General features: G+C 39.2%; 1 protein-coding gene across 1 annotated transcript in view; it reads right to left on the bottom strand.

Moving 5' to 3' along the window:
* EDIL3 (EGF like repeats and discoidin domains 3) overlaps positions 1 to 10,441 on the bottom strand; it is a 396,558-nt gene extending 386,117 nt beyond the window's left edge. The window contains exon 1 of the mRNA XM_008706378.2: positions 10,171 to 10,441. Coding sequence (XP_008704600.1) covers positions 10,171 to 10,237 — 67 coding nt within the window. The 5' untranslated portion in view covers positions 10,238 to 10,441. The remainder of the gene's footprint in view (positions 1 to 10,170) is intronic.
* Between the last annotated feature and the right edge of the window lie 8,438 nt (positions 10,442 to 18,879).

The following is an 18,879-nucleotide window of genomic DNA, read 5'->3' as shown; positions in this document are numbered from 1 at the left end:
AGTGTTGGGAACTTCCAGGAAGTTCAATACCAGAATGTTAAAAGGGTCACAAGCTCATGCATGAAAGATTTTTAAGTGGACAAATGTGAGAGACGAAAGAAGGTTCTAAAGTCATTGAGAAAGTTCAGGATGTCATTGAGGTTAGTAAATAACAGTCTCCCTAGAGGAAAGGAGGTGTTATAGGTTGATGGCAAGAAAGTGTTCATGTGGTAATGAGAGGGAGTTTGGAATGGTTTTTGAAAAAGCAATAGTATACCAACTCCTCCTTCTCATCTTATGAATCAGTTCAATCAATTACTGAGCTGAGAAAAAAGTACAACTATAATTACCACAAGTAAAGTGGTACAGCAGTAAAGAGGAAAAAAGTATATTGGAATCAGAATGTGTGGAGTCAAGTTCATTGGTTGTTTGAATTATAGATCATGTGACTTTCTGAACCTCAGGTTCTTTATCTGATAAAAGAAATTAAGAATGCCTTCTCTGCTTATGGTCCACAGAATGGAGATGGGAAATGCTTAAGAAATTTTCCCTATTGTTTTATTGCTATTACTCTAGGGAAACAAATGTAATAATGTGGAGATCTATTTACACTATTAAGTATTATACAGATGTACAGTGTTATTAATAAGGTGATGTCATACTAGATGGTATAATTTTCATCACTTTGTAAAATGTTGAAAATTAATCCAATACTAGCTAAAAAAATAAACCATCTTTTGGTTAAATAATTGTTAAAATAAACCAGAAAATATAATTTTCTAGCTGATGTGGTTTGAGACCATTTGGTACTTTCATTTGGGTAAAATTTCTTAATGGGGTTACACAGAAATAAAATTAAATGAGGATAGGATGTAAGGCAAATTACCTTCATTAAGCTAGCAGAAATAAAAACCTTGTTAACCTTTAAAATCACTTTGTCCTACATTATATATCTGAAAATTACAGAGAAATCGGGTTCTTACACATCATATTGAGTAACAAGGAAACAATGCAGAGGAGTAATGGAATCCTAGAAAACCAAAATAAAAAAAAAAAAGTATAAAAATCATGTTGCAGGGGCGCCTGGGTGGCGCAGTCGTTAAGCGTCTGCCTTTGGCTCAGGGCGTGATCCCAGTGTTCTGGGATCGAGCCCCACATCAGGCTCCTCTGATAGGAGCCTGCTTCTTCCTCTCCCACTCACCCTGCCTGTGTTCCCTCTCTCGCTGGCTGTCTGTCTCTGTCAAATAAATAAATAAATAAATAAATAAATAAATAAATAAATAAATAAAATCTTTAAAAAAAAATCATGTGGCAATAAGCTGAACAGCAAGATTGTGAAGAAAATGAGTTTTGAATAATTTCCCAAGTGTTTCTCTTCTTTTCCCTACCTTTGCTGTTCTTCCTGGTGATGCAGGATTCTGAAAGACACATTAACTCTTTCTGACCAAAAAGAGCATACTCCAACCTTTATTTCTGAATGTGAAAAGAGGTATCCCATTTTACCAACTAAAATTAGAAAAATTTAAAAATACTGTCCCAAGAGAAGAAATCTAATTTATCCTTTCCAAAATATCTACCAGTTAAATAGTAAGAGATATGAAGTGTGTGCTTCATAAATAAGAAAATCATCTAACAACCTGTCTCCATGATACAGAGGATGTGTTACTCATTGACACAGCATGCTTTAGTAGTTAAGAAAGTGGGCCCTAGATTTAACCTGGATTCTAATTCTAACAAGCTCTGTGGTAACTGTGTGATCTCGGGAAATGAGTTAACCTCTGTATTTCCATTTTCTCATTCATATGTAAATAACAACAGCACCTGAGCCCCATAGACTTAGAAGAATCACAGTCGTACTTAGAGCAGTGGAACGCATTGCATGAACTCAATAAATACTAGACTTGTTAACTATATTTAAAAGAGAGATCAAAATGATTGCCCTTGTTAACTTATCTAACAAGTTGCTTAAACTGACTGGTGGCAGTCCCCAAGTTAAGAAAAGAAAGGAAAAAACAAACTGATGCCTGAAAAATTACTGTTTCTGGGTCAAAATTATAGCCAGTTGGAAATCAGTCAGAACACTGTATTTAAGAAGGAAATCTATCACTTAGAGGTAGTTCTTTTAATTGAAGATGCATAACAACCACAGAAAGCACTTTACATCATGCCTATATGTTAATATTATATTTTCAACAATGCTCTTGCAGGAGCATTGAGAAGTATTTTCAAACTATGCTCATTCTACAACACAGACTATAAAAATAAGAAACAAGTCTTTAAAAGTTTCTGAAACTTTTTAAAAAACGATTTTATTTATTTTCTTTGACAGAGAGAGAGAGGCTGAGGGAGAAGCAGACTCCCCGCCGAGCAGAGTGATCCCTGGCTGGGATCACGACCTGAGCCTAAGGCAGATGCTTAACCCACTGAGCTATCCAGGCGCCCCTGAAACTACTTTTGACTTATTTTTTCTGTAAAAGACAAACTGCTGTTTAAAATGTGTGGGTACTTCCTGAGGAACACTGATGAGGCAGGCCAGGAATAGCTCTATTCATTTGAATGTATACTATCTATTTTGGGTTTTGTTGTTGTTTAGTTTAAATGTTTGTTTTGCTAGCACCCTTTTAAGCCCTGTCTCTATAGGAAGCACAAAATGTGACACAAGAACTTGCAGTGTAAATACTAAAACATTTTGAATGGTAATTTGCTTGTTGTTTGTCCGTAGTTGATATTTCAAAGTTAGCATTTACAAAATTAAACTGTTCAAAGAGAAAAAAAAGATGAATAAACAAGGCAAAGTGAGAGTTCAATTAGTATTTGGAGAGAAAAATGAGGGGAGAACGGCATGAAAGATGTGAGCACGGATGGAAGACTGATGCCTACTGGTGGCGGACATTACTGGGAGGGAGTCGTCAACTTATTTCAAATAAAAATATTCTCCAGTGTTCCCATTTGACTCTTCCACTCTTTACTGTTCAAGAGTCATGGGCCCATTTTATTCTGGTTGTCTTCATATAATCTTCAGTATAAGTAAAATGTAAATGGTCATCCTGACCTCAGTATAGCAAGAAAAGCCTTAAGAGGATTATTCTGCATTCCCCAAATTAAAAACTTTATCGAATAGCAAACATAAACCTTAAAGAATGCATGATGGCCTAACCCCATTGATAGATTAGCTTCAAATCAACAGAATGTCATCTAGCATGAGATTAAAACCCTAGCTTTCCCATTTATGGACTGTTATACTACATTAAATTATTCTTAAAAGAGATCAATCAGTCTGATGCAGATCTGTTTTAGAAAAGAGAAAAAGGAAAGCTAAGATATAGACTCAATCTTCTCTCTCCATAGTAACAATCACATTCAAAAGTACTTTAGTACTTGGAAAAAGCCTTCACTTCAATTCTTGTACTTAAATCCTCCATTCTGCTTCATGCACTATTAAATCTCTTGTTGAACAAATCCTACACAGTTACTATCACTATGATAATGCATATTTAAAAAAACAAAAGAGCAACACATTTTCTTCTGAAATATAACCAAATAATTGCAAGACATCTTATCTGCATTCTGTGGTCTAATTCTTTTGTACAAAATCGAGTCCTGTAATTCCTAATACTTTCATTCATTATTTTAGGGGAAAAAGAATCAATAGGAAATATATAATAACATATTCTCTGGAATGATGGGAAAATAGCATATTAAACAAGTAAATTCTTTGGATATCTGTCTCTTTTACCATTAAGCAGGTTTTCCAAGTTTAAACACGTTTGGCAAAATCTTTTCAATAATGCATGTGTTTTACTGCCTTTATACCCCCAAATGTTTTTTTTTTTTTTAAAGAATTTTTATTTATTTATTTGACGGAGAGAGAGACAGCCAGCGAGAGAGGGAACACAAGCAGGGGGAGTGGGAAAGGAAGAAGCAGGCTCTCAGTGGAGGAGCCTGATGCGGGGGTCGATCCCAGAACGCCGGGATCACGCCCTGAGCCGAAGGCAGACGATTAATGACTGAGCCACCCAGGTGCCCCTATACCCCCAAATGTTGAACATACTGCAGTAAGTCTTTGTCTAGGATGCAAGGCCAATACTGGCAACAATTATTATAATATTCTTTTATACATTAATGCCTTTCGGCCTTTATAGCCCCTCCCCCCCCATAAATGCCCCTGGTTTTTCACACTGTAAGGTATCACTGCTTTTGCACAGACTTTTTCAGTCCTGTTTTGGTCTAAGAGCTGCCATGGTTTTTTGCTCTGATTAAGACTGACCTATTACCTCATATGCCTTTCATTTTCTGGATCCAGTTTATAGAAAGCCCAGGAACTTAAAAAACAAGAGACATGGACTTTTCTGTATGATCTAAATATTAATGCATTATCTATTTTAGGTGCTCATGAGTTTTTGATGTTTTTTCCTAGTTTCTCAGCTATGTGCTACAGGCAAAGCAAGAGACTTCTCTACAAGTAGGATGGATATAAATTATTGCCCAGATAACAGTTTCAGGCAGGACACTGTTATCAAATCAAGACATAAAATCTCAAGTTGCTCCATAATTAAGATCCTAACTTACTTCCATTTATGTTTTAAACCTCAGGATTTAGTAATAGAGGCTTCACATGACCATGTTTTTTTCTTCACACACACAAAAAAAGTAAATGGCCAATTCCACAAGGTTTTGGAGATTTGCAACTTCTTAATAATGATGACAGAATTGTATAGTGAATTAGGTGACCTAGCCACTATCCAGCAAAGAAATGCTGGGGATGCAGGAGGAGAAGAGGAGAAAGATGAAGATGGAGAGAAATGAAGAGTTTTTATTTTAGGAGGACTGACTCAGAAAGAATGCCACTGGGGACAGACTGTTTGGCATGATGTCAGCAACTGTATAAGAAATGGTGCAATGGCGAATCTGTAACCCAGTTTGAAGGGCTGTATCAGCAGATGCTAGAACTAATTTGAAAGGAATGATTATCAGTTAAGGATCAATTAAAAATAAATAAATAATGTCAAGTCGCTAAAAGCTATTGATATACAATAGGCACATATATAAAGATTAATAACTGGTTAAAATGGATATTGACAAAACTTTATTTATCATGTCTTTTAGTCTCTTTTGGCCACATGACTTAGGTTATTTAGAAACTTGCAAGCTCCAGGAAAAATACACTTTACCATTGTGATAGGAAAGGATAATTAATGATCTCTTACCAGTACTACAGATGTGTATAAATGTACAATTTAATTTATATCCATGCAAATCAATATAACAGAATTTCTGTTTATTAAACTTAGAGTTGATATGGAGAGTATGCTTAAAAGTATGCTAAACATCTCAGCAATACTTGTTTTGTGGCAAGTACCTCATGGCTCTGTGTGCATTTCCTTGGATGGTACTCAAGAGACCCCGGAAAAATAATGGTTCAACCTAGACATGCACTTGTTTGTGGCAGTTAGAGTAACGCTATTTCCAAGTTTAAAAACTATGGTAAGAGCAGTAGGTTCTTACAATCCACCCTCCCACTCTTTCTCAGGAGACCCCTGAAAACTAACAACATCAGTTTCACACAGAGAAGAAGGCACTTCCCATGATTTGCAAATTCACCTTTATTGGTTTACTTCTTTTATTTTTTCCATCTTTCCCTTAAAAGATCTCCATTGATTATCCTGACACCTGCTGGCAAGGGCACAGTTGATCCTTGTTGGCTTTTCCCTCCAACAACTTCCTCAAATCAAAGACTTTTTAGAGGTATTTTCAACTAAGTGGTAATTTATTCAGTTTAAGTATTTATAGTACTTAGTTTCTAACATAATCACATTACCATGAGAAAAATTCCAATACTTATTCTATTTCATATGGGCAACGATTTGACTCTTTGTATATAAATACATGTTTGTTTTGATTAACCAAAGACATTATAGTCATTACAATGGGCTATGGTTAAACAAACAAAAAACATGCCCAGCGTCTTCCTTACAACACAGATAAGAACTGAATAATAGGAATGGCTGGGTTTTGGTTTTCTACTACATTTTTCATAATACTATCAGCTTACAAACTAGGAAATAACCATGTAAAAAGTGAATTAACTATGAGAAGTCATACCACTAATCACAGATTTACAAAATTTGCTATTTGTTTTTCAGTACCTACTCATGATGATTTACTCTGTCTTGAACTGAGTTCTGAAGTCTGCACTGTTTTACGGGGTTTTTTTTGTTTGGTTTGGTTTGGTTTGGTTTGGTTTTCTGGCAAAAATATGATGAACCTACTCATACTCAAAGCTATTGCACCTGCAGGTGTACTCAGTAAACAACAAATATCAGAATTACTTTCTTAGGCTTTATGAAACTTTATGAAACTCTCAGATCAGGCAGGTTTTTTAAATTGTGCACCAATGATAAGATACACAGTCTGTCCCTTTATGCAAAACCCTTCAAAAAATTAAAAGTTTTGAAAATAAGTTACTTAATTGAAATTTTTATTTTAGTATCAGTAAAATTAAGAGTATGGACTACTACTTTAGACTCTAGGAACTGTCAAACATATTCTGTAATGGTTTTGAGTAACCAAGCTATTTTATATTAGTATTGTATATTTTATCCCTTTACTTTACATTGCTATAATTTTGTGAGAAGGAAAAATCACATATATCCGGCAATAAAAGCAAACTTTATTAAACCCCTTACTAAAAATACCCTAGATCCTGAATACATGTGTTTTTTTTTTTTTAAGATTTTATTTATTTATTTGAGAGACAGCCAGTGAGAGAGGGAACACAGGCAAGGGGAGTGGGAGAGGAAGAAGCAGGCTCCCAGCAGAAGAGCCTGACGTGGGGCTGGATCCCAGAACTCCAGGATCACGCCCTGAGCCGAAGGCAGACGCTTAACGACTGAGCCACCCAGGCGCCCCTGAATACATGTTTTATATGGACACTGATCTTAAGATATTTGAGAAAAATACAAGAGACTTTAAATTTAGAATACAGAAGTGAAATACATTTGTCTGGTTTTGAAGATCTTTGTAACTTCAAGACCATAAAAGGAAGAATGTAGCATTTCAATTTTTTAACCAAAATTTTTATTATTATAAATGTTTTCCCAAAACCATATGCACATTTAAAACAAAATACATTTCAATTCTAAAGAGACATTTCAAGAATAAGTAAAAAGCTTTTTCAGAAACGGGGGGGGGGGAGTGTGTGCTGTGTCACCACAGTATATGGGATGGCCAAGATTTTGCATTAGTGTCAAACTGTCAAAGCAGGATACTTTATCTTCATTTTATTATTTTTAGTTCAACAGTTCAAAATTATTTTTAGGTGTTTCATCTGGCATCTGTTTTAGCACTTATTTTTTAAGTACAGAATTCATGGTCATGTAAATTAAATAAAGACACTAATGGGCAATAAAATTTTAAAAACACAAAAGCCTGTTATTTCAGTGTAAATACTGCTATCCTAATTATAGAAGCATACTGTTATTATCTTGAGTGAGACTGTTCAGGTACTAATTTTTTCTCACATAGAATAACTAAAAAACACCATTGATTAAAAAAGGAAATTCAAATGCCAATGATTCATAGTATTTAGGACATGTCTAGACATTTTTAGACAGTGCCATTTGCTTAAAGACTTCAGGCACCAACTGCAGGCACAGGGACAGATTGCATAAGATGTCACGTGCTTGCTGCAACTGTATGCATGTTATTGGATTTTTCTGAGCAACCCACAGCGATGAATAATTTAAGAGTTAATAAAATATTCAATCTGACTGATCCATTGGTTTAATTTTAAAGTAAAAACGACTAATAAAAGAAATTAGCAAATCCCAATCATTAACGCACGTAACTTGCAACCCACACAGGGAAACACCAATTTCTAAAAGGCTACATTAGATAAACGATGTCTGGGGAGGGGTGGGGGGGGTGAGGGGGATGCAAGGGAAATTCTCGGTGTTAACACCGGCTTCAATAAGTTGACTCAAAGTTTAATTGTTTGGAGCTGTCACACGAGCTGCACTCTGCCTTCTGCAGGGCTGAAGGAGAATAAATTACAAAGGTGCAAGTTTAACAAAAAGGGCTCGTGGAAAATGGTCCGTTTCTTTCCTAAAGTCCTCTTTCCCTCTAATCACAGGCTGACTGAAAAAAAAAGGGGGGGGCCAATCTACGAAAGAATATGGAGTACACCGCTGCCCGATTATTGTCTAGGAGCGGCAATGGAGAACCCAGGCAACACCACGGTGGTTGGTTCGTCTGGCGGAGTAAGCTGTGCCCTAAGCATGGGTATCTTTAGGAGGCAGAGCTACCGGCTGCAGTGAGCCAAGACTCACCGCGCCCCAGTGTTCCCGCAACCAGACCCAGCGAGGATAGCGCGGCCACACACGCTAGACACATTATCTCCTCCTCCACCCCCGCCGCCCTCCACCTCAGCTCAGGGACAGATGGTGGCTGCGGTGGCACGGTGTAGGTGCGTGTGAGTGGGTGAATGCGTGTTTTCGTGTTTGGGGTGAGAACGGAGGCGGGGAAGGGAGGAGGAGAAGGTAGTGCCTGCAGTTCTCCCCTTTCCCTCCCTGCTAGGGATGAAAAGTGTAGAAGGAATCCAGACGGGAAATAAGAGAAAGGAAAAATAACAGTGGTGGGAGCCCTGTCTTTCCCATATCGCCGGGGAACTCAGCCGAGCAACTACAAAGCCATTACCATTCCTTAACCTTCAGTGGAGTGGCTGGCTCTGCCTGATAACTGCAAGGGCACTTTGTAAACGCTGGCAAGGCACACACCTACACACACGCCTACACGCTGGGGAAAATAGCCACATTCTGGGGGAGGGAGGGAGGCCGAGGCAAAGCACCGCCATGGATCGCTACTGGCAGGGCAGCGAGGGCATCCAGGAACACCAAGCTTCTTGGGCAAACAGTAGCCCAAGAGCTCACAGTTTTCCTGCGAAACAAATAAATGGATGGATGCAAGTGGATGGTGTAGAATATTCATGCAGTGTGAATTTCGAATGGATTCAAGTCAACGCTTTTAATTCAACTACCCTTTTTTAGAGGCACAGCATTTAAAACCCTGTAGTGCACTCAGCTCTCCACTTGAAGCAGCCTGCTAAGGGTTGTTTTACCCTCGGACCCCTTAGAAGGGGCCGTCCCTATCTGTGAGCGCAGAAGGGGCTCAAGTCCCTCTTGCGCGGTCTCCCCAGGGCCCCCTGTCGCTCCTCCTGCCCTTTATCAGCGCCAACTTCATCCCATACCCGCGCAGTGACGCGGCCGGGACAAGGGTTCGTATTGACAAGACACCCTTCGCAAAGGATCTGAAATTCGTCTGTACAACTGAGTAGGAGATGCATCGAAGTCCTGTAATTTTTTTGTAGGCTGGTTTATTTCACACAAGTCATGGGAAGCACAACCAGACCAGCTCTTACAACTTTTCTGCTCTTGGGCGGGGGAGCGAGGATGTCTCGCACTGCACGATTCTCTACTACCAAGAGTTACGCTTGTACCGTGAGGGAGTGTTGAGCCAAGCTCCGAGCCCCTGAGGTTAGAGGAGAGGCGGGTTCCTGGGGTTTTTCTGTAATCGACGCAGCGCGTCCTGCATGGGAAGGCAGGAGAAAGCCGAACTGACTTGTCAGACCCGTCTCCACCTCACCCACCTCCAGAACTCCCAGGGCCAGGTTTGGATTTGCAAACTGATCAGCCCCGGCCCACTTCAGAGAACCGCACCCGGGGGACAGACGGCCATGAGGCTCTCCAGCCTCTTCCAGTTTCAAGCAGATGACGCCTGCTAGCTAGCTTCCCAGCTTCTGCCCCCACGGAAGCCCTGCCGGTTGCCCGTAGCTAGCATCCCCGGCACTGCCCTGGGAGGGTTTGCTCAGTTACCGGTTGCCCGAGTGAGCCGAGGAACCTCTGGTTCCCAAGAGCGCCGTTCCCTCCTCCTGCCCTCGGTCCCTTCTTTCCTCAATCTCACCTCGGTACTCCTCACCCTCTTCCCCGCTCAGCCCCACGCACAGCCCCACGCACTCCGCTCTGACTTTGCGAGCACTTTTCTGAGGCACCCGGGGCGCGCCGCCTCCTCCCTACTGCCCGCGGCGCGCTCGCCACCCCAGGCGCGCCCCGGGGACCGCCTCCAGCCCCCTGCGCGGCATTTCCCAGGGGACTCCAACCTGTCCCGCACCTAGCGGCCCGGACCCCGCGGCCTCACCTTTGCAGAACTGGGGGACACCAAGGCTGAGCCCGATGAAGAGCCAAGCGGCCACCGAGCGCTTCATGATTCTGTCTCCCGGACGTGACCCCGGCTGTTCAGGGGTCGTAACAGAGGGCACTGTCGCTGAGATGTCACCGCAGGGCAGCGGCAGACCCCGCCCCTGCCGGAGAATTAAAAAAGATGTCTTCTGCCCGCAGCACTACCTTAAACAAATTCTTGGAGAGGGTGAGAAAGAGTGGTGACCAAAGAGAGGACTCTTTCTTCTCCGTTTGCCTGCACTCCGGCGCAAGAAGGTGGGCGAGCTCTGAGGAGCCGCCGGCGGGCTCAGCCTCCGCTGCGGGTGGGTCCCGGCTGAGGCGCGGCGGGCGGGGCGGGGCGGGGCGCGGGCTCCCGCGGCGGCTCCGGGTCACCCGCGCCTGTGGACAGGCAGACGGTGCGCTCGGCTTGCTCCGCTCTCGCCGCCGCAGCTGCGGGGCTTCTGACTTGGAGAACAATGAAGCGTAAGCTAGCGGGGAGCGAGCCGCCGGGTGCGCACTGTGTACAAACAGAGGCGGCGTGCGTGTGAGCCGGAGCTTCGCAGGCGCGCTCCCCTGGTGCCCGCCCGCTCCCCCCTCCCCGTCCTCCCTCCTACTCCCTCCCCCAGTCTTCCCCTCTTTCCTCCCTCTCCTCTCTCTCTCTCTCTCTGGGCTCCTTCTGCTGGAAGAGAAAAGGGAGACAACTGCAGCCACACCCTGGCACCTGCCACCACCTCTAAAGTTCCTATATTGCCTGTACATTCTCCGCACACGCCAGAGACTCTAGGGTTAAGGGAAGCACCTTGGTGTCTGAGATTCTCTCGGTTCCAGCACTGACTTTACAATTAACTACGTTAAGGATGCCCCTGAAGTTCTCAGTATAGCCAGGAAAGTAAGTTAAAAGAGATTCTGAAGAGTGACTCTTGGGGCATGAAGCTGCGTGAGAAATGGAACCCTGCAAAGTGAATTGCTCAGATTCTCAGGAAATGCAACCAAGTCAACAGCCAGACTCTAGTCAGTTAAGACAAGGCTGCTCTGCTGTTCTCTCTGCACTTTAGTTAGCTCTAGGGCTGGGAGAGAGGTTGTGAGTTTTATCTGTTCACAGAGACAAAAAGGTGAAGGCCTGGGGCAAGCGAGTAGGAGACACGTCTCATTAAGCAGGACACGTTTCAGATGAGAAATTATGGAGAGAATTTGGGCACTGTGAAAGAAAAGAGAAGGAAAGGGCAGATTCTTGAAGTATCACTGAGGTGGGTCAAATTTTTTCTGCTCTCCACCAAAGCCAATATAAATGGACTAGTGTTTCCTGCAGTGAAAGAGGCTACAGAATACAGACCATAGCTTAAAACTGTGCTTTCTCCTCTGTTGTTACGTTAGAGTGATGGCTCAATATACATGGATTTGATTCCATCAGTTGCAGGTACCAAAATGAAACACAGCTCTTTTTCCTTCTTCTAGAGAAGGTAGGAGAGAGAGGGAGAACCACAGAAATAGAAAAATTGTAGGACACATTCTCAAAAGCAAGCATTTCAAATGAGAATGTACTCAGAAAGACAACAGGACAATTAGTCCTGCACCTTCATCTCCTTTACCTCCTTGAGTCCTTTAAACCTCCATTTCTACCTTCCTTTTGGAATTTGAAGTGAGATCAAGGATGCAAGGTTGATAGAAAAGTAAAACTGCATGTTGCTATGGAGGAGTTAAGATACTGTACCACTGGCAAACACACACAAAACAAGAGCAACAACAAAAATTATGTCAAAGCAAGTTTTGTTCAGATCTCATGTTCCACGGGAGGGTAATTTTTTTTTTTTCTTTTAGCACATGGCTTTGCTAAGGGAAAGAGGGAGAATCGCTTATTTACTGTTTTCATACTTAAAGCCATAGATGTTAGAATACAACACCATTGTCCGGAGCTGTAGCAAGGAAGTTTTAAACAATCAAATTCCAACTTTCTCCCACATCATTGTTACTTAATTCTGAAAGGAAGCCTTCAGTCATGCTGTGGCATTCCATCATGAAGTACCTCTAACATTTTTAAATGAGATATTTAAAATTAGTTTAAAGGTTTTATGTCTAAAGAATACTAAATCTCAAAAATATAAAATCAGAAACCAGTGTCTTTGTGATGAGAGATTAAAGAAAAAAATTGTGCCCAAGAGTTTTATTTTCCTGTTTTATTCTCTGTTTGTTCCCACTTTTCTGATAATGTATGACCTTAATAAGCATGTTAGGAAGTTAATTTTTTGGCAACAGCGCATGTTACTAAAATTTTATCTTTCTTTTAATTTAAGCTCTTAAAAAAAAAAAAACCTCCAGGAAAGCACAAAACTACATCAAAATGCATATTCTATTACCATATACCTGAAGGTGTGCCTGTAAATGCCATTCTGTATTTTCAGGTAGATGATTTGTAAAATATGTCAGCAGTTTAATGCTTTTATTTCCATAAGTCCCATTTCCAGTCTAAATTTCATACATAGTCTTAGATCCATATGCATAGATCCTATGGAGGTACCCCTTCTTTTTTCCCCACTTATCAATAATGATCATGTACCAATAAGACTTTCATTTTGATTATTCCAGGCACTTTACCTAATTTACATTTATAGGATTTATTTCACTCTTACTAAATTCATATATAGCCTCTTCAGAAGTAGAATATAGGAAATGTTAAAAGCCCAAAGGAAATAGATTGATTTTTTTAAAAAAGGACAAAATTCTATTATGACTGTTTTACCTCACTCATAGCACCAAGAGACCTTTACTAATCACGCATGATCTAGTCTACAGTTTATAGCTTCTCTAAATATGTGCCTGAAGTGTCAAAAATGAAATAATACATCACTTGAAACAGCACTTCCCAAAATATTTTCTGCAGACTTACTTTCCCCAAGATGTTAGTAAGTTTTGGGGGGAAAAGAAGTTCCATGGTCAAATAATTTGGGGAAATATTGCATATCGAAGTACCATCTTAAAGATTTGGTAAATATTAACATATTAAAAACTTTGAAATGTCCTATGGTTAAGAAACTTTTCCAAAAGTGTTTAATTCAGTATTTTGCAAACTATTCTTTTTTCACTATGACAAGCTTTTTCTCAGAATACCTGGTAAGATATTGTAGCTTAAGTGCTACAAGGAAAACAACTTGGTAAATATTGCCTGAAAATAAAGCAGAATAAAGAATCAGCAAAACAAACAGAAACAACACTGAGGGAAGTATATTGGTTTTCAAGAATTCTTCTCATTGGCTCAGAGTTTGGATTCTGGAGTGGTACATATCTGAATTGAAATAATATCTTTACCACTATGACTCTTTTAATGTAGGCAAGTCAGTTAATGGCTAGGTCTCAGTATTCTCATCCGTAAAATGAAGTAAAGCTCATAGTGGTAGCATACTATAGTGCACAAAAGGGCCTAGTCCGGTAAAGAGTACACAGTGATGGGGCGCCTGGGTGGCACAGCGGTTAAGCATCTGCCTTCGGCTCAGGGCGTGATTCCGGCGTTATGGGATCGAGCCCCACATCAGGCTCCTCCGCTGGGAGCCTGCTTCTTCCTCTCCCACTCCCCCTGCTTGTGTTCCCTCTCTCGCTGGCTGTCTCTCTCTCTATCAAATAAATAAATAAAATCTTAAAAAAAAAAAAAAGAGTACACAGTGATAATGAAGATGATGATAATGATGAATAATTAAGAATAATCACATATGGAACTCCAAAAGACTTTTCCTCAATACCTGATTATCCCCATTCCTTACCCGTCACCCCCAATAAGTTATCTGGAAAGTTTTTAATTTACCTTTTAATTTGTTAAGCAATGAATAACACTAAATACAGTATTTATTTCTCTAATTATTCCTGTAATTGAATATTTAGAAATGAAATAGATGCAAAGAAGAGTCTTAGCTTGTTTGATCAAGTTACACTCAGTACTATTAAATCTTTAAAACCATTTTTCATTTAAAACCATTTTACATTTACAAAAACTTTATTTTCTTTAATATATTAAATGCTCTGGATTAAAAGTTGGATTTCAGCTGGGTGAGATACAAAGAAGAAAAGTAAGCCAAGCGTACCTGGACGTATGACCTGCAGAATTGTGTTAAGAGATTAGTGTTGTTCTAAACTGCTAAATTTATGGTAACTTGTTGCAAGCAACAAGAGAAAACTAATACAATAAATTAATACATTAAATTATCCCCTGTCTAGAGAGAAGGAATAAGGCACAGACTGGTTAGGTAAATTGCCCAGGGTCTCAAGTGAGGGTGTGTTAGAGGCAGTAAATGAACCTAAGCACTCTGAGTCCAGAGCCCACTCACTCCACTGGCAACAACTAGGGAGAGTCAACTGTATGCTAAACACTACTACATGTTTTATGTATGTTACTTTGCTAAATCATCCCAACAACCTTTATGAGGTGAACATTATTATTATTTCAATTTAACAGTTGAGGAAACCAAGGATCAAAACATTTAAGTTCTTTGCTCAAAATTAAGGCAGCAGTGAAGGATGGAATCAGGATCCAGGGTCTGAGCCTTGGTTTGATTTCGGGAGTGTGTTGTAGTGTCTATTTAGACAGTGGTCCATTTTATTTATTTATATTTTCAATTTTAGTTCTAGTTGTAACTGTCATTTTTTAGTAGTTTGTATTCTCTCTGAGCTTCTTGATTTATCATTTTATTTTATTTTTTTAGGATTTTATTTATTTGACAGAGAGAGAGAGAGAGAGCACAAGCAGGGGGAGCGGAAGAGGGAGAAGCAGGCTCCCTGCTAAGCAGAGAGCCCTATGCGGGGCTCGATCCCAGGACTCTGGGATCATGACCTGAGCTGAAAGCAGACACTTAACCAACTGAGCCACCCAGGATATCATTTTAGAGGATATTTTGCTCAACTGTAGAGTTCCAAGGATGTTTTGAAATTGTCTAAAATAGGGGCGCCTGGTTGACTCAGTCAGTTAAAACGCCCAGCTCTTGATTTTCAGGTCATGATCTCAGGGTCATGATCTCAGTGTCCTGAGATCCAGCCTGTGTCGGGGCTCCACACCCAGTGGGCAGTCTGCTTGAGATTCTCCCTCTCCCTCTCCAGCTGCTCCCTCTCCCTAATCCCTGCTCATTTACACACATGTGTGTGCTATAAAATGAATAATTTTTTTAAAAAATTGTCTGAAATATTTACATAATTTATAACACTTTTATCATGGCTCTCCATAAACACCAAGTTAATTTTTCTTTTAACCCTCTCCTCATGTTGTTATCCCCGTCTGAAAGGACCTTCTACAATTGTAACTAGCTGAATTCCTACCTCCCTTTAATTCCTCCAAAAATTATTCCAGCACCGCAGAACCATGATTTTTTTTAGAATTAACACTTTTTGTTTTTCTGTAGTTGCTTCATCAGTGTTAGCCTTACCTTTCCAAGTAATTACAAATGGTTCTGCTATGAAGATAACTGCTTGCCTTAGACATAGCTTAGTGTTATGTTCTACAGAGGGGAGGGGGGTGGGGGAATGGGATAGACAGGTGATGGGTAGTAAGGAGGGCACATATTGCATGGTGCACTGGGTGTTATACACAACTAATGAATCATCGAGCCTTACATCGAAAACCGGGGATGTACTGTATGGTGACTAACATAATATAATAAAAAATCATTATTAAATAAAAAAAAAATAAAATAAAAAAAATAAACTTCTCTAGTCTTCCCACTATGAATGCTAAAGGAAATTTATTTTTAAGTCTACGTGTTTTATACCAAATTCTCAGTTCCCAGTATTTCCCTGCTTGATTCCCTGACGGATGCTATTTCCAGAAAATATGCAGGATCATTATAGGAGAGTGAACCTTTGCTTTTTGGAGCCTTATCCTAGTAACAGAAACTTCCAGTGCCTCCAATTCCTTCCCGCTCAACCCATTACAGTGACTTAGCTTTCAGCTCCCTCAAGTTCAAAGGGACCAAGTGGGTATACGGGAAAATAAGCTTCCCTTTTAATGATACTGCCTCCTAACATAGGGTTGCCTTCTTCGGATAACTAGCAACTCTTGCTGTGCACCTTTCTAAAGATGTGTGTATATATACGTACACAAGTGTGTATGTATAGTGTATATGTGTATAGTGTATATGTGTATACTTTCATAAATAGTATGTATATATGTGTATATGTCCATGTTTTCACAAAAATTACTAAATTATACAAACATTACACATCTTGCTTTTTATCACGAGTATATATATATTTCTGAAATTGTATCAAGGGCTGCACAGTATTTGTGTAACACAAATCCCTTTTGACAGACATTTAAGTTGCTTCCAATCTTTTGCTATTGCAAGCAATGTTGCGGTGAACTCACATTTTGCACATGTGTGCAAAATAAACTCATTAGAATAGATCATTTGAAGTGGCATTGTTGGTTGAGGCTATGTGCATTTAAAATTGTGATAGATATTGCCATATTGCCATTCATGAAAGATGTATGAATTCATCCTTCTACCTATAATGCATCAGAGAGCTTGTCTCCCTGCTTCCTGGCCAAATAATGTGTTTGCAATTTTTGGTCTTGTCAATCTTGCAGAAGAAAAATGGTCTCACATGGTTTTGAACATCTTTTATCATGAGTGTGTTTTAGCAACTTTTTACATATTTAAAAAATAATTTATATTTTCTTTATGTTACCTTTCATGTCCCTTTCTCTTTTTTCTACTGGATTACTGACCTTTTCTTGATTGCTAGCTCTGTATGTATTAAATAAATTGTCATTTTTATGTCAAAAAATTATCGAGCTAACTTGTAGCTGTTTTGTTTGATTTTACTGTGCTAAAATGTTTTATATTTGGAGTGACGAAATTTATCCATCTTCACTTTATGATTTCTAGGCTTCACGTTTTGCCGAGATAGGCTCTTACTCTTCCGAGTTTATAAACATATTTTCTTATAGTACTTTAACGGGCATTACGTCTTCATCTGTGTTTTTATAATTCTTATCAAACTGAAATTTATTTTTATGTAAGAGGGTAGTATAAATCTCACTTGTTTTCCAGAAAATTATCAGTTACATAAAAACCATTTATTGAGTAAATCCCAGTCTTCTTTACTGATAAGCATGCCAACTCAGTCACCTAGTCACTACAGATTTGGCCCTACTGATTGCTTTTATACACTGTGCCACTTGGTTATCTATTCATGTGTCAGCACCATACTCTTAATTATCGCTGTTTAAAAATGTTTTTTAGTAATTGCTAGGGTAAAATACCTTTGTCTATTTCTTTCTAAAAACTATTCCCTAATATTATACATTTATTTTTCCTCATATATACTTTAGAATGAACTTGTCTAGATGAAATGGTAGAATGAACATATTTATAATACTAGTATTCCTATCTATATATCCGGGTTTTCTTTTATGTTCCTCTTCTTAGGTTTCTACTTCAGTATTTTATTTTTTTTATGTACCTATCTAAATGCAGTTTTTTCCATTATGTTTTGTAATGGGCTGTTTTATGTTTATAAAAGGCTATATGTGTACGTGTCCGTGTACTAATGTTATACCTAGTCACTTTGGCAAAGTCGTGTCCTGTTTACTTAGTTTTTCCCTTGATTCTTTTGGGTCTTCTAGGTATACAATTATATCATCTTAAAATAAGATTAGTTTTACCTCTTTCCATATTGTCATACTTACTTCTTCTCCCCATCAAATTGGTATTACTACTACCAAGTAAATGCTAAACAAGCAGACACACTTGTATCATTCCTAACTCTGATGTGAACACTTCAGTCACTTTTTGTGGGCGTGGCACATGTCCTCGGGGTTCCTGGGTCCAATGCAGAAATTACAGTAATAGTCTATATATCAGCCTTTGCTCAAAAAATAACTTTAAGTGGTGAAGACTTTACTGTTAGTGTAGAAAGAAAGTAAGTGTTCATGAGGGTACAGGATAGGATAAAAGAAAAAAAATGTTTTCTCTAGCAGGAAAGAAAGAGAGACTTGTGAAGATTTGGCAGGATTGAATGCTGTAAACTTTGAGGTTGCATTTGACAGAAAACTGGAACTCGGTGTCTTCTGATTTAAAATGAAATGATAAAAACTTCTTTCACAGGCACCAAACCCACAGCTATTTAAATACATGGTTAACTGGGATGGGGGTGGGGGTGTGGCGGGGGTGGGATGTTATTATAAAAGTCTAAAGGACAATCTTGAACTATTTCCCCCTTTACCTGGTTTTCATTGGCTTTCCCTCTCTTTTTCTCCATTTATAGCATTGCTAAAAATTGAGCCAGAGATTTATTTAAAATATACAAGACTTCTAGTTTGATCCATCAAGTATAGTAATTGGACCAAGGCTAAATGAAACTTAGAGAAAAATGTTTCTGCTATCCATAAACAAATGTCAAAGATAATGAATACATAAGATCCTCTCTGATTTTCCTGGTTCCAAAATGGGCTGAAACTTAAAAACTCTTGTCAATAAAAAATTACTTATTTCCACAATCACGTTTTTAAAACTGAAAAAGCAAGTGGAGTATATTTTAAATATATGGTATTTTGGCACATGCAATTTAAAATATGGCTCATTTCTTCAGCCATAGGAAGAATAACATTTAATTTCATGTGGTTAGTATTAACACTGATTCTGTTACTTATGTCTGTAGATAAAATACTCCTAGCACATTTTCCCTAACATACATAGTAATTTTAAATATT

This window comes from Ursus maritimus, unplaced genomic scaffold (genome assembly GCF_017311325.1).
Source record: "Ursus maritimus isolate PB19 unplaced genomic scaffold, ASM1731132v1 scaffold_5, whole genome shotgun sequence".
Taxonomy (NCBI): domain Eukaryota; kingdom Metazoa; phylum Chordata; class Mammalia; order Carnivora; family Ursidae; genus Ursus; species Ursus maritimus.
The sequence above is the reverse complement of the archived record's forward strand: the minus strand, read 5'-3'. Positions and strand labels throughout refer to the sequence as shown.